This window comes from Anguilla anguilla, chromosome 18 (assembly GCF_013347855.1).
Source record: "Anguilla anguilla isolate fAngAng1 chromosome 18, fAngAng1.pri, whole genome shotgun sequence".
Lineage (NCBI taxonomy): Eukaryota > Metazoa > Chordata > Actinopteri > Anguilliformes > Anguillidae > Anguilla > Anguilla anguilla.
This window is the reverse complement of record NC_049218.1, coordinates 15,902,597-15,921,443: the sequence shown is the minus strand read 5'-3', so window position 1 is coordinate 15,921,443 and position 18,847 is coordinate 15,902,597. Positions and strand designations below refer to the sequence as shown.

The 18,847-nt window shown below is 37.5% G+C and overlaps 2 protein-coding genes across 4 annotated transcripts in view; both read left to right on the top strand.

The window, feature by feature from the left end:
- Positions 1-6,688, top strand: part of rps6ka2 (ribosomal protein S6 kinase, polypeptide 2) — a 33,334-nt gene extending 26,646 nt beyond the window's left edge. For all 3 annotated transcript variants that reach the window (XM_035399415.1, XM_035399416.1, XM_035399417.1), the window contains exons 14-21: positions 835-960; positions 1,135-1,224; positions 1,526-1,684; positions 1,781-1,942; positions 2,381-2,457; positions 3,747-3,864; positions 4,148-4,285; positions 4,946-6,688. In XM_035399415.1, coding sequence (XP_035255306.1) covers positions 835-960; positions 1,135-1,224; positions 1,526-1,684; positions 1,781-1,942; positions 2,381-2,457; positions 3,747-3,864; positions 4,148-4,285; positions 4,946-5,071 — 996 coding nt within the window. In that variant the 3' untranslated portion in view covers positions 5,072-6,688. The remainder of the gene's footprint in view (positions 1-834; positions 961-1,134; positions 1,225-1,525; positions 1,685-1,780; positions 1,943-2,380; positions 2,458-3,746; positions 3,865-4,147; positions 4,286-4,945) is intronic.
- A 4,544-nt stretch (positions 6,689-11,232) lies between these two features.
- On the top strand, positions 11,233-18,682 carry mpc1 (mitochondrial pyruvate carrier 1). Its single transcript, XM_035400154.1, has 5 exons — positions 11,233-11,493; positions 14,437-14,440; positions 16,533-16,629; positions 16,962-17,094; positions 17,859-18,682. The coding sequence occupies exons 1-5, from the start codon at positions 11,423-11,425 to the stop codon at positions 17,881-17,883; spliced, it is 330 nt and encodes a 109-aa protein (XP_035256045.1). The 5' UTR covers positions 11,233-11,422; the 3' UTR covers positions 17,884-18,682.
- Positions 18,683-18,847: the final 165 nt, after the last annotated feature.

Here is an 18,847-nt window from a genome sequence, read left to right as displayed (position 1 = left end):
TTTATTGCAAAAAGGGCGCATCAAAAATAAAATTTATTTAAAAAATGCAGTACAGACATCACTATCACTCCATCTCATGTGTTAGATTTGGCCAACTGTTTCAATGTCCCGAAAGCATTGACAGTGAGAAAAATGAATTCTCATTATGTAACTCAAGTGTTGTTTTTCCAAAAAGAACCATTTGATCCCAATGCTAGAGTGAGCAATACAGTGAAGTAGGTCAGCTGCCATGTTCATAGAACACTGTCCTGATGTGCGTAATATCACTCTCTGGATGACTGACACACACTGATGTATAAAAAATCATCCTTTTGATCGCTGACACATGTTGGTATCCCTTCTGCCTGGAGACCATTTTGTTTACGCAGTCTGTGCAGTCTTATTTCAGGTTGCAGCTGCAAAAATTGCATAAGCATACAAATATATGAAAACAGACAAATCAAAGAAGACATCAAGACAAAATGTAAATAATTTTTGCTGTTTTATAACTTTTAAAACCACTATATTTTCTGTGTATATGTGTGTCTCAGAGGAGGTCTTCAAGGTCAAACATTAGAATCTGCAACATTAATACAGATTTATATGCAGACCAGAAGAAAGAAGTGCTTTGCATGCGAAATAGGGACCCCATCTGCATAAATATTAGGTTTATAGGCGCACTGTGAGATTCTGTAGTCTGCATGGCCAGGATTATAATTTTCTAAGGCCCAAAGTCATGAGAAAAACTGTATTTTAAATTTAAATTTAGATATTTTAAACTTAATCCAGGAAATGTTTTTTTTCTTCCAAAATACTGTCAGAATTACTGTAAAAAGACATTTCAACTTTTTTCAGCAACTACATGGAAATAACATCCATTTCACGGATGGATATGAAATGAAGGAGGATGTTGGCATTGGAGCATATTCTATCTGTAAGCGTTGCATTCACAAAATAACCAGCGTGGAGTACGCAGTCAAAGTGAGTGAGAACTAAGCTGAGGTTTCTGGGTGGAATGATTGTCTGTGATACTTTTTGATTGACACTTGAAATCTTATGCTCCTGCTATTGTTCATATTGTTAAGCCTGTCAAGCCATCACAAATGCCTGCCCTTATTTCAAAGAAGCAACAGTAAGAGGCTGAATTTCTTGCAGATCATAGACAGAGCACGGAGGGATCCGTCAGAAGAGATTGAGATCCTGCTGAGATACGGACAGCATCCCAACATCATAACTCTAAAGGATGTGTGTAACAAACTCCTTACAATATATTTCTGTGATCAGTGAAGCGAGTGAAGATTTGAGTGCATTTCAGAATAATCACATTCATCTGATGTATCATAAAGGGAAATTTACTTTAATCATTGTGAACTTCACATATGATGGTCAAACTGCTAATCTTAGTAATTGTGCAAAAGCATGTACCTGCAGGTGTGCATATGTGTAATAAATGGAAAGTACATGTACCTGCGGTTGTACAGTGATACATGGTGAATATATGTACCTGTAGGTGTGTGTGATCCATGGGGTATACATGTGCTTGCAGGTGTATGACGATGGAAAGTACGTGTACCTGGTAATGGAGCTAATGAGGGGCGGGGAGCTTCTGGACAGGATCCTGCGGCAGAAGTGCTTCTCAGAGCGGGAGGCCAGCGCTGTTCTCTGCACCATCACCAAAACTGTGGAGTATCTGCACTCACAGGGGGTACGGAACCATCATCTGATCTTCGTGCAGTCAATATGAAGAACCATGGTTTCAGTGCCTTTTCATAAACCTCTATTTATTGTGTCATCATCAAAGGTAGTCCATCGAGACCTGAAGCCAAGCAACATCCTCTATGTGGATGAAACTGGAGACCCGGAGTCCATCCGTATTTGTGATTTTGGTTTCGCTAAGCAGCTGCGGGCTGAGAACGGCCTGCTCATGACGCCTTGCTACACAGCAAACTTTGTGGCCCCAGAGGTATGCAGGACAATTTTTCAACTTTATTTTTGTTTACTTTGAGTATTTTGTTCATATGAATATGGGATTGTGATATATATGTATTGCAAACTTGAGTCTGAATGCCCACTTCTGGTGGAGCCTCTCAGCCCAGTTTCAGTCTTTGGGCCTCTCATTGTGGTCTCTATAACCCAAGTGCAACACTGCTTCCCCCTAGTGGGGAAAAGCTATTATATTCATGATTTCAAATTTGAAGCGTATTTTCAAGTCATGATGTGCAATTAAAAAGGTAAATACACCTTTATATTATCAAAATGCCTCCAATAATGATAAAATGGCAAAAAATACACATGTAAAAGATACTAAAACTGTGAGTTGAAGTAATTGTAAAGTGATGAGTATTTTAGCCAACATTCTATTTCATCAGAAGTCTGATGATTTGTGTTTTTCCTGTTCAAGGTCCTTAAGAGGCAGGGATATGATGCAGCCTGTGACATCTGGAGTTTGGGGATCTTGTTGTACACGATGCTTGCTGGGTGAGGCATGGAACAGGGGTTCCTTATAAATACTTCAGGATAAATATATTATAGCAACAGAGACACAGAATCTGTTTTTCAGGTTTTTTTTTCTTCTCATCTACTTTAGAATTGTATATACTGCACATACACAGACAAATGTATGTTACCTGATCTCTGTCAGTAATTGTCAGTAACTGCGCTAAAATGGATTTATAGTTTTCATAATTTACAAAATGTTCTTGTATTGAATGTTTTTTTTACAGAATGGTACCTTAATAATGGTAATGAAATGGAGTATTGGTTAGTTCTGTATCCAAATGATGTTAATTATCACAACATTAGTATTATTCATGGAAATAATGCTATTCATATTAGTTTTACTTAAGAGTTATTTTGTGCTTAGTCAATTTATATAATTACAATGTAGTAATTATATTGACAATCCTTTCCCACATTGACATTGCCAACCCTTAATTCTAATAAGAACATAATGGGATAAAAAGGATTGTTGACTTACTGAGCCGCATGAAGCAGAACAGAACTTCCTATTATACATGAGGCAAATCAAATTAGTTGTGTGTGTGTGATTTCATGAGAGAAACTATACCTCTATTGGCTAACGTTATCTTATATATTTAAAACATTATATTTTGGTGAATGTTGGAACTCGTCAACACAGGGTAAGCTTGGTTCACAGTATTTAGTGTTAATAATACAACACCAAAGCATTATTGAAAACAATTCAGTTTCTCCCATCCCCCTTGCTGGTGAAGGGTCTAATTTTGAGAACGGGAGAAGAGGGATTTTTCAGTAAGCTGAGGTCAGGTCAGCAGCAGATTCACTTTAATTGCACTCTTACACAAAGCCAAACCCATGAGGGACACTGCTGCCAGTTTTGTGTTCTGGACTGTGGCTGGGGGGGGGGGGGGGGGGGGGGGGGGGTTAAGTCTTCCATAATCAGGGCATCTGAAAAAAACCATTATGTTGCTATAATACAGCACAGCATCCAAATCTGTTCTTAAAACCCCTTCTAAAAATATCAGAATGAGATCTTTTTCCCATATTAAGAACTTGCTCAGTGAACTAGAATCTGTCTAAACTTGTAAGTATTATAAATATCTGTGCATTTTAAGAGCACAGCTTAAGTTAAGTCCATTGGATTAAAAAATTGCTAAAGTAAATAGTACAGACAGTTCTGTGCAGTAGTATTTTAGTGTGGTGATATTTTTGAATTAAGTACTGTATTTTAGCAGTGTCGGTGTGGTGTGGGTTGGGCATGACCTTCTTTCCTGTCCCATCTTCCCAAGGTTCACCCCATTTGCTAACGGTCCTGACGACACTCCAGAGGAAATTCTGGCACGTATCGGCAGCGGGAAGTACGCACTTTCAGGGGGGAACTGGGACACTGTGTCCGATGCAGCAAAGGTGATGTTTAATGCACTTATGTTGTGTTTTCATTTATTTATTTTTGAAGAAAAAAAAAGGCATCCAAGTGGCTAGGATCCAGACAGTGATTTGACATATTGGCTGAGTTCCAATCACAGTATCCATGGAAACCACATATTGTTGATGGCTTAACCTGTGGGAAGGGGTGGGGGGTTGGGACTGTGCTCTAAATCACTCTCTAAAGAAGCAGCGCATTGCAAATTGCTTGCTACATCAACACCGCAACCACGTGGTCCTGACTATCGAATGTCTCTTTCTCCAGGACGTAGTGTCTAAAATGCTCCATGTTGACCCCCACCAGCGTCTAACAGCTCCCCAGGTCCTAAGGCACCCCTGGATTGTGAACAGAGAACAACTTTCACAGAGCCAGCTCATCAGACAGGATGTACAGCTGGTGAAGGTCAGACCATTAACCCAAGTGTGTGTAAACACACACACACACACACACACACACACACACACGTGCATACACACAAGCATGCAGATTACTTTGTCTTTCTCCGCTGTCTTCACAGCAAGAAAGCCAAGTGTTTTCAAACCCTTTGATCTCATTTGAAATAATATTCTTTCTCCTTTTAAAAAGCTGCTTAAAGCCAAATCTGACAATACAAATTAAGAACATTTTTTTAATTTGCCCTCTCAGACAGGACTTTAAGAAGATATGGTGTGGACATGTCAGAACGTACAATGACCATTATAATTTGATAAATTGTACACTGCACATATGCTCCAGAATATTAATATAACGCTGTTGTTACTTTAAGATTTTTTTTACTTTAAGAGTATTTATGAAGTGGTATATCAAGACCTTTGAACATTAATATTTTAAGCCTGTATTGATTATGTGCCCTTCAAAAGGGGACTTGCTTATATAAATTTCCCTTTTGGCTGCTGTTCACTGCTGCCACCATCTGTTCAGTACTTTAATTACACCTGACAAACACCTATCAGAACTAAGAGGAGTGTTGTATGTCTTTTTTATTTCATTGTAGTCCCTCTTGTTGCATGTAAGCTATTTCCCAGGCCATGTAAGCTGATTGATTTTCTTTGCTGTCTATAGGGAGCGATGGCTGCTACGTACTTTGCTCTGAATCGATCCCCTCAGGCCCCAAAGTTAGAACCCGTGCTTTCCTCTGGCCTGGCCCAGAGACGAGGGATGAAGAGGCTCACGTCCACACGCTTGTAGCATATGCTCAGTACCCAATGACCAACCAAGTGCCCTCACATCTTCTATAGGTATTGGCTTGAGTTTGACCACATGACTAACACCCATTGGCAACAGCGACCACAGCTGTTGCGCAGAATGCAGTGGAATATTGGTATGCATAACAGACATGCGCAATTACGGGGACCCAGCCACATTCCATGCGATGACCTTTTTGTCAGGTACTGCACCCAAGACATCATCCTGACTCTTTTCTCTATCTGCAGAGATACGACTTGATGAAACATGATAAGCAAAAGATCTCCACAGTAGTCTCCTTAGAAGAAAAAGCACAACCTCAGTTTAACCTTAAATTACAAACCATGAAGAGCCAACATTAATTCAAAGGGTTCTTCCAATCCAGTGAAGAGGAAACCTAGCTTTTGCCATCTAAACTTTTTAGGCCTTGTATTTTTATACCAGCTACTAATAATTTTTAAAGTGCCGTCTGCATACATTATAATGTCCTAAGCTTTGTTACATGCACTGTTCTCTCTTGGACCCACATGATGGAGTTCAATTTAAATCAGAATTATGTGTGGCTCTAACCAGGGAGCGTGAGGATAAACAGAAAAGATATTGATGAAATACTGATGATTTATACAGGCTGTAGCATACAGGGTTTACTGAATACCTGTGTATAATGTTGAATATTGTATATGTGTCCTTTTCATATGTTCCTCTGTCCTACTGCATTTTATATGTAGGAACCACCAAGCCTACATGTTAGAAGCCTTTAATTAGAACAATAAGTACTTAATTGTGTTTTCCCTTCTAAAAATATATGCATGTTATGAAATGTTTTCACAGTCAGTCTTACCAATATTGCACTTGTGACACAACCTCAGCATCTGCCAAACTTTGCAGATAGTGTGAAACAGTTTATGTCTTTAATAACATTTTTTTGCTCATACTAATAGTTCTGTCATAGTCACTCGTCCAGGCAAGCTAGCAATGACTAAAGAGTCCAGAAGTGATCCTTTGAACTTCCTGTTACATCAGGTTGCTCAGCCACATTTTGATAGATTTGGCATTGGTAATGGGTTCTAGTATGAGCAAAGCAAGGAGCAATGTCAGACCCACTTGGTTCTTAGCTATGCTTATTGGACAGGGATCTGGCTTCCAAGCACAGATAATAACAGGTATTTAGTGATTGCACTGTGAGTTTAGTAAATTAATTTAAAAAGTTAGTTTTCATTACACTTATGTATTTTTCTGATATAGAAATTCTAGGCAATGTACAGTAGTTCTCCTTTTATGTGGGGAAGCTATGCTAAAATGTGTTGTAATCTATATGTACTGTACAGTATGTCAGTTGTAATGGTACTCTCGCGGGAATCAAAATGACACTTATCTTCGGGATAAACACAGAAACGTAGACATACAGCAGCCACACTTTGCGTGTATATTGGTGTACATAGTTGTCAACACTTAATGTGTCACTATACTTCATTGTCAAACCAAATGTATTTAAATTGAAAATGCATCTTGAAATATGCACAGAGTATTCATAAATTATGAATAAATATGTCCACACTGAACGTGACGGCTACAAGATGATATGTATTCAGCTGCATTAAACTGTGTAACAGTTAAGACTGAACTCAGTTCTCCCCTAATACTTTCATCAATCATTTAATATTTTCTGTTTGAACCATTTTTAAATGACTTTTTTATTTTAAAACCTAAATGTGTCTTTCAAAGGTCAGACTACAAGAAATTGAATTCTGTCAATACAATATTGACTTTCCTCACAAAGTTTCCCTGATTTTCCTGTATTACTGATATCATAGCATGCCTACTGAGATAAAAAAAATCCTGCTTTTTGCTTTTGTATTATGTAATCAACAGCCTGTAGTGTGCAAGAGGATGGTGTATGTTGTCTGTTTTTTTTGTTTGTTTTTTTTTATTTTAGAAAAGAAATGTTATTTATCTTTTATAATATTCCAGAGGGATATTTCACTGTGGCCTAGTTGCAATGAAACATGAGCTGTGTGTCAATTTGGCGTTCTCACACATTTAGTATTTTGCTGCTGATCACAATCACACTACCCTCAAATTCAGGTTACATTGAATTAAGCATGGAAACTTCAACTTCTATTTCCAAAAAATAATAATAATAATAATAATGTTTAATAAATAAGTAAATAAATACTTATTTACTATTTCAAATATGACTGCCATCTAGTAGCAGCATACGAAGAACTCCAGTGTGGACAAGCACACATGCTATGGTGTCTTAGCTCCTACCCATCTACGTAATATTGTTTAATGAGGTCAAACAATATTACTTATTACTTAAGTTAATTATTTGTTTTACAAATATCCTTATCATGGGATTTACCAATGAGCCTAAAAGCCTACTGTTTTTATCATAATTATAATCATGTTAATTACAGTAAATGGATCACAGTTACGGTGTTGCTTTAGGCTGGAAACATACTTGATTAAAATTTACGCAAACACGTACACAAGATTGCTGTCAGGCCCAAAACATACCCTACGTAAGTAAGTTATGCAAAGTTGATGTCACTTGTTGACAACGCCAGGCCGACGCACTTCAAACACTCGTCCTGGTTGTGCATACTCAAAGTGCGTTCTCATGTCCACAAGGAGGTAATGAACACGAGTCCTCAAGTGGGCGATCCAGGACAGATGGAAAAGACTGAGCAGAAGAAAGCACAAATGGAAGAAGGCAGCTTCCTACTGTCGTTTCCTGTTATAATACCCCTCGCTGCCACGATTGAAACTGCAGCTCACGCTTGCGTTTCGGTAAAAATTTCCGGTGATACATTTTGACTGAGGTTTATTACCTCCACAGGGACACAAGAACGCACGTTGAGTATGTGCATACTTACGTAGGGTATGTTTCGGGCCTCATGCGTATCCTGTGGTCATTCAAAGCATACTTTGTGCTCGTCCTTAAACATTAATGTCATGCATCTGCAAGGGGCAATGCCTGTGTATACTGCGGGGCACTATTCATTGTATGCCTTGTGATGTAGCAGATGCTAGGAAACCAGGAAGAATGGTGGAATCATTTGAAGAGAAGCCCTTATCTGCCCCTAGTGGATATACCTTTTAAACCTCAGACAAAAAGTAAACATGAGTATGTGAATAATGTAGCCCAGGATGCAACCACTTCACATACACATAGCACAATAAAATTCAAGTATGTTTCCAGCCTTAGTGGTATTGGTTTTATGGGCTATGTTTCATAAAACCATTTTAATCAGCACAGTTATTTTTAGTCAACTGTTTTTTTTTTTTTTGTTTTTTTTTGTTTTTTTGTTGATACTGAATGACAAAGATGGATCCTTCTCTACATTGCAATGTGTTAGATTTTATATAATCTCAGAATTTCCCAAATAACTGAACCATAAAGAAATACATGTATGACTGGAATGTGAACAGTACTTAAGCCAGAAAAAAACAGGTTGCAACAGGTAGAATTTTTCATTGCAACTTGGTACACATTTATTAGCATTGTACCACTGGGTCTGCTTGTGCAGACTTGGGCCTGTGGTCTTAATTAACGGCATCCATTGCTGTATACCCCATACACCTGTACTGTATATTTAATTATTTATTTGTCTATGTATTTGTGTGTTTTCTATCATTTTATTTTATAAGTGCACTTCAAAAAAACAGCCTGGTGTTGACTGTAGTAGCTTTAATATGTTAAGTTTTTGGTTCATTTTTAAAAAGGAATAAAGTAGCTTTTAGTTTTAGCAAATGGCTGTCAGTCCTGGGCCATTTTTCTGAAGTATTATGTATTCCTTTTCAGTCCTAACTGAAAGAGATGGCACAAGCTTCCAGGATTCTGGGTGTAAAACAGAACACAGACCTACATACTGAAAGTTATATCAGTTGTGTATGCTGGTGAAAATATTTATTACAAATGGTCGATTATGGAATTTTTGCAAACATAGTCTTGGAAAGTGTCCCTTTTAAAAAGTATGACACTACTGAGAGTATCCCTTTAAAAGTGTGAGATCATGCTGTTTGTTCAATGTCTTCAGTCACCTTACTACACAGTAAAATGATCAGTGTTAAATCAACTCTTACAGAGTACATATATTCCCTATTGGACTTGTGTACTTTGTAAGAGTTGAACTAACATTAGACATTTTACTGCATATGGTGGCCAATAGGTGCAAAACACAGCTGCATTACACAAAACAAATTAACAAAACAGAAAACACAAATGTTTCAGAAAATAAATTGATAACTCGGAAAATGCAACATTTCACAAAACTGACAAAACCAGAAACGGCCCTTTCTGGGTAACATTGAGGACCCCTGGTCTGAAGTGTAACTGTGGATCCTACTGTGATTTTGACATGTGATTTAGCTGTTTGCCACGCAGGCATGTTTGAGGCTGCAGGATTAGGCATAAGTATTCTGTTCTGTATACAAAAAATGAAAGGTTTTGACCATGAATGATTTAGCACTGTGACAGAAGAATAGTCGAAAAGGGACAGGTTGCAGAGGATATACTGTAAAGCCTTAAAACATCCGTGCTACTAGACTCTGAGGTTTTACAAATGCATGCATTAGGTTGTCAGAACTACAGTTATGCACTACCATTTGTTCACAGCAACTGTCACCATCCTGTCTTTACATTTTCATTCAATATTTTGACTAAATTGTTAGTCCCGTATATAAACTTTTATACATTCAACATTTATGTTTGTGATTGCTCAAAAATTGGTCACTGCACAAAAGCCACAATTTTGTATATAAGCTTTTAAAGAGTTTATAGAGTAATATTTTTTGTAACACAGGTAACAGTTCTTTCCTATTTCCAAATGCAGTCTCTGGAAAGGATAGACGTCCAAGCGGCCTTCCCCATGGACTGTCACAGTAGATGACCTAAATAAGAATAATTTTTTCTAGTGTTGGTGTGTCTCGTTTATAGACTGGCCAAGAATATTTCATCTGCGATACATTTCCTGCATGCTGAAAATCTTTAAAAACCATACTAACATAACTGCCCCAGGGCGTTTGGCAGATGTTTTTCTGTGATGTACTAGAAAAAAATAATGCCCTCCTGGTGGACACATGAATAAATATGTTCTCATAGCTTCATGGTGACATTGTAGCTACTTTATAATATTGTAGCAATGTCAAAATAAGATTGAATGTGTATGTTAGCTGAGCTGTATGTAGCCCATGGTCGCATTGTCTTGGCCAGGTATGTCAAACATTTATAAATAAACAGTCCTCAATAAGGACACTTTATTGTGTAATGTCGGTCATTGCAGGAGCCCGTGTGAGCTCCTGGAACCCATATTGTGGTCAGCAGATATTAAAAGTAATATTTAAATAAAACAAGAATTTGTGCATGCATCAGAGCTAATTGTTTGATTTTTAAGGGAAAAAAAACTTCAGGTGGAGAGTTGAATTGTTTCTACAGCACAAAAATAACCAAAGGTATTTAATTCTAAGTTATAATGGAAATGCAAAATACCACTTTTTAATAAAAGATTTAAATGTATTGTTTGGTAATTTAGTTCTGCTGTCAAAATGTTCCGTGTGTAATGTGTAAACATGACGAAAGGAGATAATGAGGTCATGTTATCACAGTCCAGGGTTATGGAGTTAAAGGTGAACTGATACGTACTTCACTGGCCCACACTGCATTATCAGAATCAGACATAACTTGCTGAGCAATTTTATTAGGCCTATTCTAGTAGGCTTAAAAGCAGCGCTCTGAAACATAATATCAACTATCGCAAATGTAAACTGCATTTGCATGAAAATATGATTAATCTTTATAATAAATACATTCAGTATTCATCGGACTTTCATCGAAGGATGATATGTAATGTCAGTGTAAAAATAGCCGGTGGAATAATCCGTGAAATAATTATTTTAATACAGATGGCTTGCTTTGTCCTTCAAACTATAATGGCCATTGGCTTGTTCTGGACCAATGATACACCAGTATGAAAACCTCCCCCCGACCAAAATGGTTTGTGTTAGGGGTTATGAGATAGCTGATTCTGGATCAGCCTATGCGGCGCGATTCAAAATAGACGTTTTACTTACTCTATGCTCTCTTTTCAATAACTGATCCAGAGTCAGAATTTAGAAATAGCTATTGGACTTCTCAGACAGCCGAAGAACTTCAAAAACAGTATGTACGACACAGCAATGGCCAATGGGCGCTGGTTTTCATTCTGTGTCGATGATTGAGACGTTGCGACAGTGTCGTCAATATGCATTATATGGCTTAGAGGGAAACAAGAACCTGTCTTGTTCATTTAGATAACGGTGGCATTTAGGAAGCTATTTTCTCGTAAATTTCATAAACTTAAACCACGAACAATGGCTGGCACTTTGGCTCGTAAAGCGATTGACCATCTAAAAAGCAAGGAATTTAGGGATTACTTGATGAGGTACGTTAATGTTAATTTTGTAAATTAGTGTTAGAAGTGACCTTCCTGTCGTGTTACTCAGTTAGCTACGTCGGGTTGCTAACGATAATGTAGTTTCCGGTTGAGTTGCATTATCATTGCAGTCGTGCGAATGACAGTTCTGGCATCTCTTAATCTTGATTTATTGCTGGTTTACCAGGTGCTATTCGCTAATGACGTGTCGCTTACTTGATAGTATGTTAGTTTCTTTCTCGAGCTAGCTAGTGCATGTGACGTTGACAGTACTGTTGGCAGAAAGCAAACGTTGCACTCACGAAGATATTTGTTTTTGTTTCCTCTGTATATTATTTTGCCTTTGAATTCTCATTTAAAATGCTTATGATGCTATATTAGCTAACGTTACTTATTTGTTATAACTCTTATTGCTATTACATGGCATACCCATGCTATGTTCATTTCACGTAGACTACAGGTTACTGCCAAAATAAAGGAACAAAGTAAACGTGATAATTTAAAGCAGGCGCTTGCATACAGGTGTGGTGCCTGAGTTACTTAGTTAACCCCAGCATGCTCAGGTTGTGAAAAGTTCTCAGTGACATTGAAAGAGGGTGGTTATTTTGGCAAGTTTGGCATGTTCACTACAGTGACTAAGACTGCTGAACTTGCTGACATTTTATAACAAACACTGTTTCTAAGGTGATCATTCAAATCAGATCTGAGAAGCCAGGGGCAACTGTGAATAAAAGCCCATAATCATCTACCATGGTGTCCGTCCATTGGTTAAACACAAACAACTCTGAATCAGTCGACTGCAAATATCAGCTAGGTCATGAGCAGCCAGGAAGTATACTAGGAGGGATATTGCGACGTTTCCTTTGTTTGGTCAGTTGGCTGTATGGTACTCTGTGTATTTCAGTACGCAACGCCATCCGAGTAGTTTGTACAAATCGTAGGCTATTGTACTTGCGTGTTGTCCGTCCACGCGTACAGCTGTAGCTATCAGCAGGTCCATCGCCGGTCGTCCAACATATGCTTGCGCTTTTAAAAAAGAATTGCACCATCGTCTTTGTAAAATATTGTATTGTATTGCATTTGGACGTGTGGGCGCACCGCATTGAAAGACATCCCTCCCCCACCATGGAGGTCTAAGAGACCCCTGTCTCATATGTATTGCTTTTGTAAAATATTCAGAGTAACGCCTGCTACACGTTATGTAGACCACCGACAAGTGTTTGTTTTAAAGTATTAGGATTTTTAAATAACTTTATTGATTTTATAACATTTCAGAATACATCAAAAATAGCATACAAAAATAGATTACATAACATACATCCCTTTTACAGATCACATCTTGTTATATCTCAATTTCAGCCCATTCCTTGCTTAATTACACCAACATATAAAAGCAATACAGTAAATGGATCCAGAGGACAGCTGACATTCTAGAGCCATTCACAGCCAACTACCTGGATGCGTTTCATGAAATTTAATCTTGTAGCTGTTACAAAACTGTAGATCACGCAATTTGGCTGAAATTCAAAGTTACTAGTGTGAGAACAGAAAGTAATGCCTAACCTATTACAGCCCTTGAAGCAATCTTCAGACAAAAATCTAACTTAATTATTTTATTTCTGTAAGTTTAAACCTATTAGCCAGTACTGCTTGTTGAATGCTGCACATCTTTTCTTTCCACCTTTCACATGTTACTTTATTTTAATATTTATGGCATATTTTTGTTGTTTCGTATAGCCTAGTATCTGTGTGTAGACCGATGTGGGCCTAAATTTATGCTTTGCTAGTTTCTAATTCTGTTGGTTGTCTTGTTGTCCTCTGTGGTCTAGGCCTCGCTTGTAAAAGAGGTTGTAATCTCAATTTCACTTTCTAGTACAGGGCTGTACACTAACATTTTTTTCACGGAGCACATATGCTCCTAAATTGAAAAATTTAGGAGCACACCATTTGCAGATGTGCTCCTAAATTATTTTTCCAGTTTTATGGCACACCTCAGTTTTCAGGAGCACATGCTCCTAAATTGGGAGCAATGTAGGCTACACCCTGTAGTAAAATAAGGGGTGATGCTACATGACAGTAGTGTCTCAAATGGGGTACTAACTTTCAACTATTGACCTGAATAGTAGCCTATCAGTACTGCTGTTTATGACACCTTAATCTACATATTTTATGAGTTGTATGCAGTATACTAATAAAAAAATTTGAAAAGCACCATACTGGAGAATTATTACTGTCCAGAAGCCTTGTCTGCATCACATTAATATGCACAACAATTGCATAACGAGTTGGATGCTTGAAGGTAAAAAAAGTTAAAAGGCTGCTTTTTTCCTTCTTCTTTTTTTTCACTTTTACACATTACAAGGGCTGGTCTGTACGAGCAGGTTACGTTGAGTTTTATAATGACTCCAACATGTAGGCTACTGTTTTGGCTTATCCAGGTCTGACTTTTACATACTGTGCCTCAAAGTTACGCATGTTTTGCATTTAAACACTTGCTGCATGAGGAGAATGATGGGATATAATAAGTAGCTACCTATTTAGAAAGTGTAGCATGGAACTATGCTTTGAATTAAAACATCACCCCAAGTTAAGGAACCTGAATGTGCAATAATTCTTTCCAGGTTATCGCATATAGGCCACCCTGAGTGTGTAACCATGCAAGTTTTGAAAAGCTTTGTTTCCATATACCTCACTCCAACATAATATTGGGTTTCAAGTAAAGTAAACCTTAACTGTAAAGGTATTTAAAGTGAATAAAGGAGACAATACATGTTTATATGGTGCCACGGTTATGTCTTGAATCTGTTCTTATGTCTGTTGTATTTCTACTAATTTTTTAAAAAGTCTGCATTAATCTGCTTCCTGGTGTCTGATCCTTTTTTCTTTTGTGGCCTTATCTCTGCCATCCAAATGCCTCACCACTGCACGTCTCTGTGGAACCTTCCAACTCAGCACGGTGAGGAAACTGTCCTAATTTTCTTGCATGTGTTGTCTTGCATTAATCTCTCATTACCACCAGTGTGTTCTTGGCTGGGAGGCACTTTGATATTATTAGGCTACACAAGTTATTAGCGTCATTATTTTTTGTCTTCTTTTTGCTTCTGAGGAAGGTGCTCTGATGTTTAAAGTGCAAACATGGAAAATGATGACAGTTTGTCTTAATCACAAAGCAGGATCCAGTGGACCCATGTGGTTTTATTCATAGCATATAATTTCAGGAAGGTTCCTCATAATTATAAGCTATTAATAAAAGTAGTTGTTTACGGTACTTTTAAATTTACTGTAAACAGATCCAAGTAATTATCCTCCAGTTAGTCACTACAATCAAGAAGAAAGTTTAGTGTGGTGGTCATCACTTATTATCCTGGAAGTGTTTATGGGAGTTAATATCTCACCACAGGGGAAGTTTATACTAATTCTCATAACATGCTTTGACCCTTTTCCAGTGACAGAATCAAACTGAGAAGCTATGCAGAAGCCAAGCTGAACCATAGCAGGCTGACTAGGTTCAGGTGATTTCCACTGAAGTATTCAGGCTTTACATTCCTGAGATATAATGACAGATACAGAGGAAGGTGTGTGGGTTTTATTTTCTATTAGAATTTCTGAACACGGCTCCCAGCCCCACAAACATTTTTGAGTAGTGTGTATGTCCATTTCCCAGCGGCTATAAACTCATGTGCAGAATGAAAGATCTTCTAGATTTCTTCTAGTGCACTAGAAAGTCTTCTAGAGCTCTCAGACAATTTCCTGTGTTTTATATTGGTCCTTGTTTGAGAGGTGTTATTTCAAAAAAACAGTACACAGCTGCAAGGACCTGCTTGTGACCAGGCTAGCACCAGAGAGGTTGTGAAATCAGTCTGACAAGGTTAATTACTGTTTGCACTATAAACAAATAATGATAATTTTAGGCAATAAGTTGTGTCGTTCTGGTCCTGATTGCATAATGACCTGAATTCTCGTTGTTTTTTTTTTTGTTTTTTTTTAATGTATAATGAAATGTCTTTAAACACAGGGAATGTAGGCCTACATGTGTAGGTCAGTTTACAGAATACCATATATTAAATACCATTACTGGAATAGAATGGCTACTGAGTGGGACAGAATCAACATAAAGAGTTTTCCTGTTGCTGTTGGTGCTGTTCCCAGATGTTTTATATGTAAGGTATTGGAAGTAACTGGTTAACTAATCCATTTCAGCGGTCAAATACAAGATGTTTTTGCAGTTACAGGCAGCTGTCATTAAAAATTGGAACTGACAGCAATGGAAAGTAACAGTCGATATCCAGAAAAAAGTACCCAGCATACTAGCTACTGTAGCATTAGTTGGCATAATATGTATTTCCTGAGATATCAAAATGCAGCAGCTGTATGTGGCAGTGCAGTGTGACGAATGACTACACACCACTATCTGTACACACACACCTAAAAAAAAAAAAAATTTAATAATCAGAAGATTACCTTGGTTTTGGCTAAAAACATTTATTTAAGAGTACAAAAGCTTTAAATGAGTCTGAGCTATGAATAAATTTTTGGGACAAACTATCACGATGTTCATTGTTTGAAGAATAATTAATATTATTCTTTTTTAAACATTCAGATAGCTTGGAAATGTTTTGAATACATAAATAGAAATTCATTTTGGAAATACATTATGTATTGTATTAGTGTAGTGTATTATTTATATTGGCATGATTAAAGGCTATTTAATTTTTATGAGACAGAATTAACCTGCAACCCCATAGATGTGTCAGTATTAATGATCTATAGTACCACATATGAGAGTTAGGGGGAACATGGCAAGCTCATCCTAGCCATCTTGCTTCTCATCATTAAATTAGCTGCATGTTCATTCACTCACAGGCGAAATGGCCCAGGAAACAAGTCATCATCACTACCTCATCAATGCTTCTTATGACTTATGACCCCCCACTGCAAAGCTACAGTTAACATGGTGTAGCATGTTAATATGCAGTAGCTAATGTTGCTGTTATGTGGAATGTACTGAAAGCGTAATTTAGGCTGACTTTGTGTACTATATGACGCAGCATTTCTGGGGGCCAGTAGCAAACTGGGGACTGCCTATAGCTGCCATCAGTGACATGAAGAAAAGCCCAGAGATCATCAGTGGGAGGATGACCTTCGGTAAGAGAGACTGCACACCGTGTTTCATCAGTGCAATGCAGTGTCACAGTGACAACATCTGCTCATAGATTATTAATGATCACTTGACTTGGCAGTAAAAGGGGAAAAAAAAACTTAAAACAAAATGAATTGAAACCTCTGGTTAAAAACTAAAATTACTTTTAATGCTAAATGAGTTAATTCCCATGCCATAACATTTTGTGCATTGGCCACAAATCTCATTTTTTTGTTGTGTTTTTCTTTGTGAGAATGCAGTTTGTGTTGTGTACAGAATTCATACTGCAGGTTGTCTGTTGTCTGTAAAATGAATCGAGTATCATTTATTTGTCCAGCTCTTACCTGCTACTCTCTGGTGTTCATGAGATTTGCCTATAAAGTCCAGCCCAGGAATTGGCTCCTCTTTGCCTGTCATGTAACCAATGAAACAGCTCAGCTCATACAAGGAGGAAGACTAATTAAATACAAGTAAGTGGCTTATAAAGAAAGACTGGTTAATAATGTATGCCCTTTTTTGCATTGGAGAGTTTAAGGTGCAACTCCAGTGTACAAGTGAGTAAGGACAGTGAAAGGTGTCTTCTATTGTAAACCCAATGTTTTAACTACAAACTCACTTCGCTGACTCATCAGAGGACGAAAACTAAAAAAAGTAATTCCTTCCACCGATAATGAAATTGACAAATGAAAAAATGAATTGGTTTCAGGTTCCCCTGTGACCTACCTACCTGTCATATGGGATGGGCAATTTATAAAATCTTGAACCTAGAATAAGTGAAACACAAAAAACAGTGCAACTGTTTCCCAGCAGGGGTCAGGGTTTCCCTTTTAAACACAAAATGAATAGCAGGACGAGGAAGGCAGCATCTTCTTGTAGGGTGACATAGCTTTAAAGAAGTGAGATGTCCAAAGATCACTCGCATAGTTTGGTAAATGGCAGATCTTATCTCCTCACCTATAACTTTACTGCACATAAAGAGCAGTAAACCAACATTTCCTTAACCTCTAATCTCAAGGTGCAGACATCCAATTTAAGTCTCCCATAATGATCAATATTGCCATAGTTATACTTTGTTTTTCATTTTATAGTTAACTACTACTTTTCTTCCGTTGTGTACCCATTTATACATTCAATACTGGGTTAGTTATAGTACACTGTAAAGATTTTTATTTTATAGTTTTAAATACTAAAAAAGAATCTGAATAATCTGCTGAATAATGTACTTCTGTTTTAGGCTGGAGAAAAAGCTTGCTTCATAAGAACGGGTGAACACTGAAGATTTGCTCAGAAAAACAAGAGCCAGTGCCTGTGTTTAATAAAATTATGCCCATTCAAATTTGCCATCAAATGTCAAGTGAACATTGCCATCTGGCTTTAATTTTTAGTTTTTGTTGGGTAAATGCCTTGATAAATTAGACTATAATGCATCCTGTATAATTTCGATCCAGGTTTCAAGCATAGGTCTATTGCAAAATCTTACAGTGTTGATGTGGTATAAATGTTAAATGTCATCTGTAATTAAGGCTTTTTAAATTATTCTGTATAACAATTGAGGATAATTTATGAGATTCTTACCTTACCGAATAAATTTGATACTGACATGTTTTTAGTCTTTCTTACAAAGTAGGGACTATTGTAGTATTTGTGCATATTGAGTTACAGTAAGTGTAAGACTGGAAAATGGCTCTCACGGGGGCAGTAATTATTAACGAGTACCTGCGTGCGCTGAGGTGTGGGCAGGCCAACATGTGCAGGTGTTTTCATCAGGATCTCCAAGTAGATGTACTTTACCTGCTGAACCTGTTCTGCATTTCCTTTGCAAACAACAGCTGCATACTCTGCATAATCAAGTGCTGAACATGGGGGTTAAGCACAAGAGGGTTGACAGCGTATACTCTCTTCTTCTTTCTGTTCTTTCTGACTTTTCTTTTATGATCTTTTATGAATGAATGTAATGTACTTTTACCCGTAAGATCCTACCAAGCCTGTTACTCTGCATTCTGTTGCTATAACCGCGGGTACATACTCCTACATAATGAAACTCAATCACCTTCTCAATTACTTGTTTCAATTCTTGTCTTCAAAATGAAACTTGGATTCTAAAAGATTTATGTATGACGTGGCTGTGTTTTTTCATATTTCCGATTGCACTTAGCATTTTTATTAATTTATTAGCTGAGGTGGAAAGTCCAAGTCTTGGCATGTGATTATTCCACCCATAAA

Coding starts and splice junctions, on each gene's coding strand:
- mpc1 (XM_035400154.1), top strand. CDS start 11,423: ATGGCTGGCACTTTGGCTCGTAAAGCGATTGACCATCTAAAAAGCAAG. Junction 16,630..16,961: donor CAGTGGGAGGATGACCTTCG/GTAAGAGAGACT, acceptor TTATTTGTCCAG/CTCTTACCTGCTACTCTCTG. Junction 17,095..17,858: donor GGAAGACTAATTAAATACAA/GTAAGTGGCTTA, acceptor CTTCTGTTTTAG/GCTGGAGAAAAAGCTTGCTT.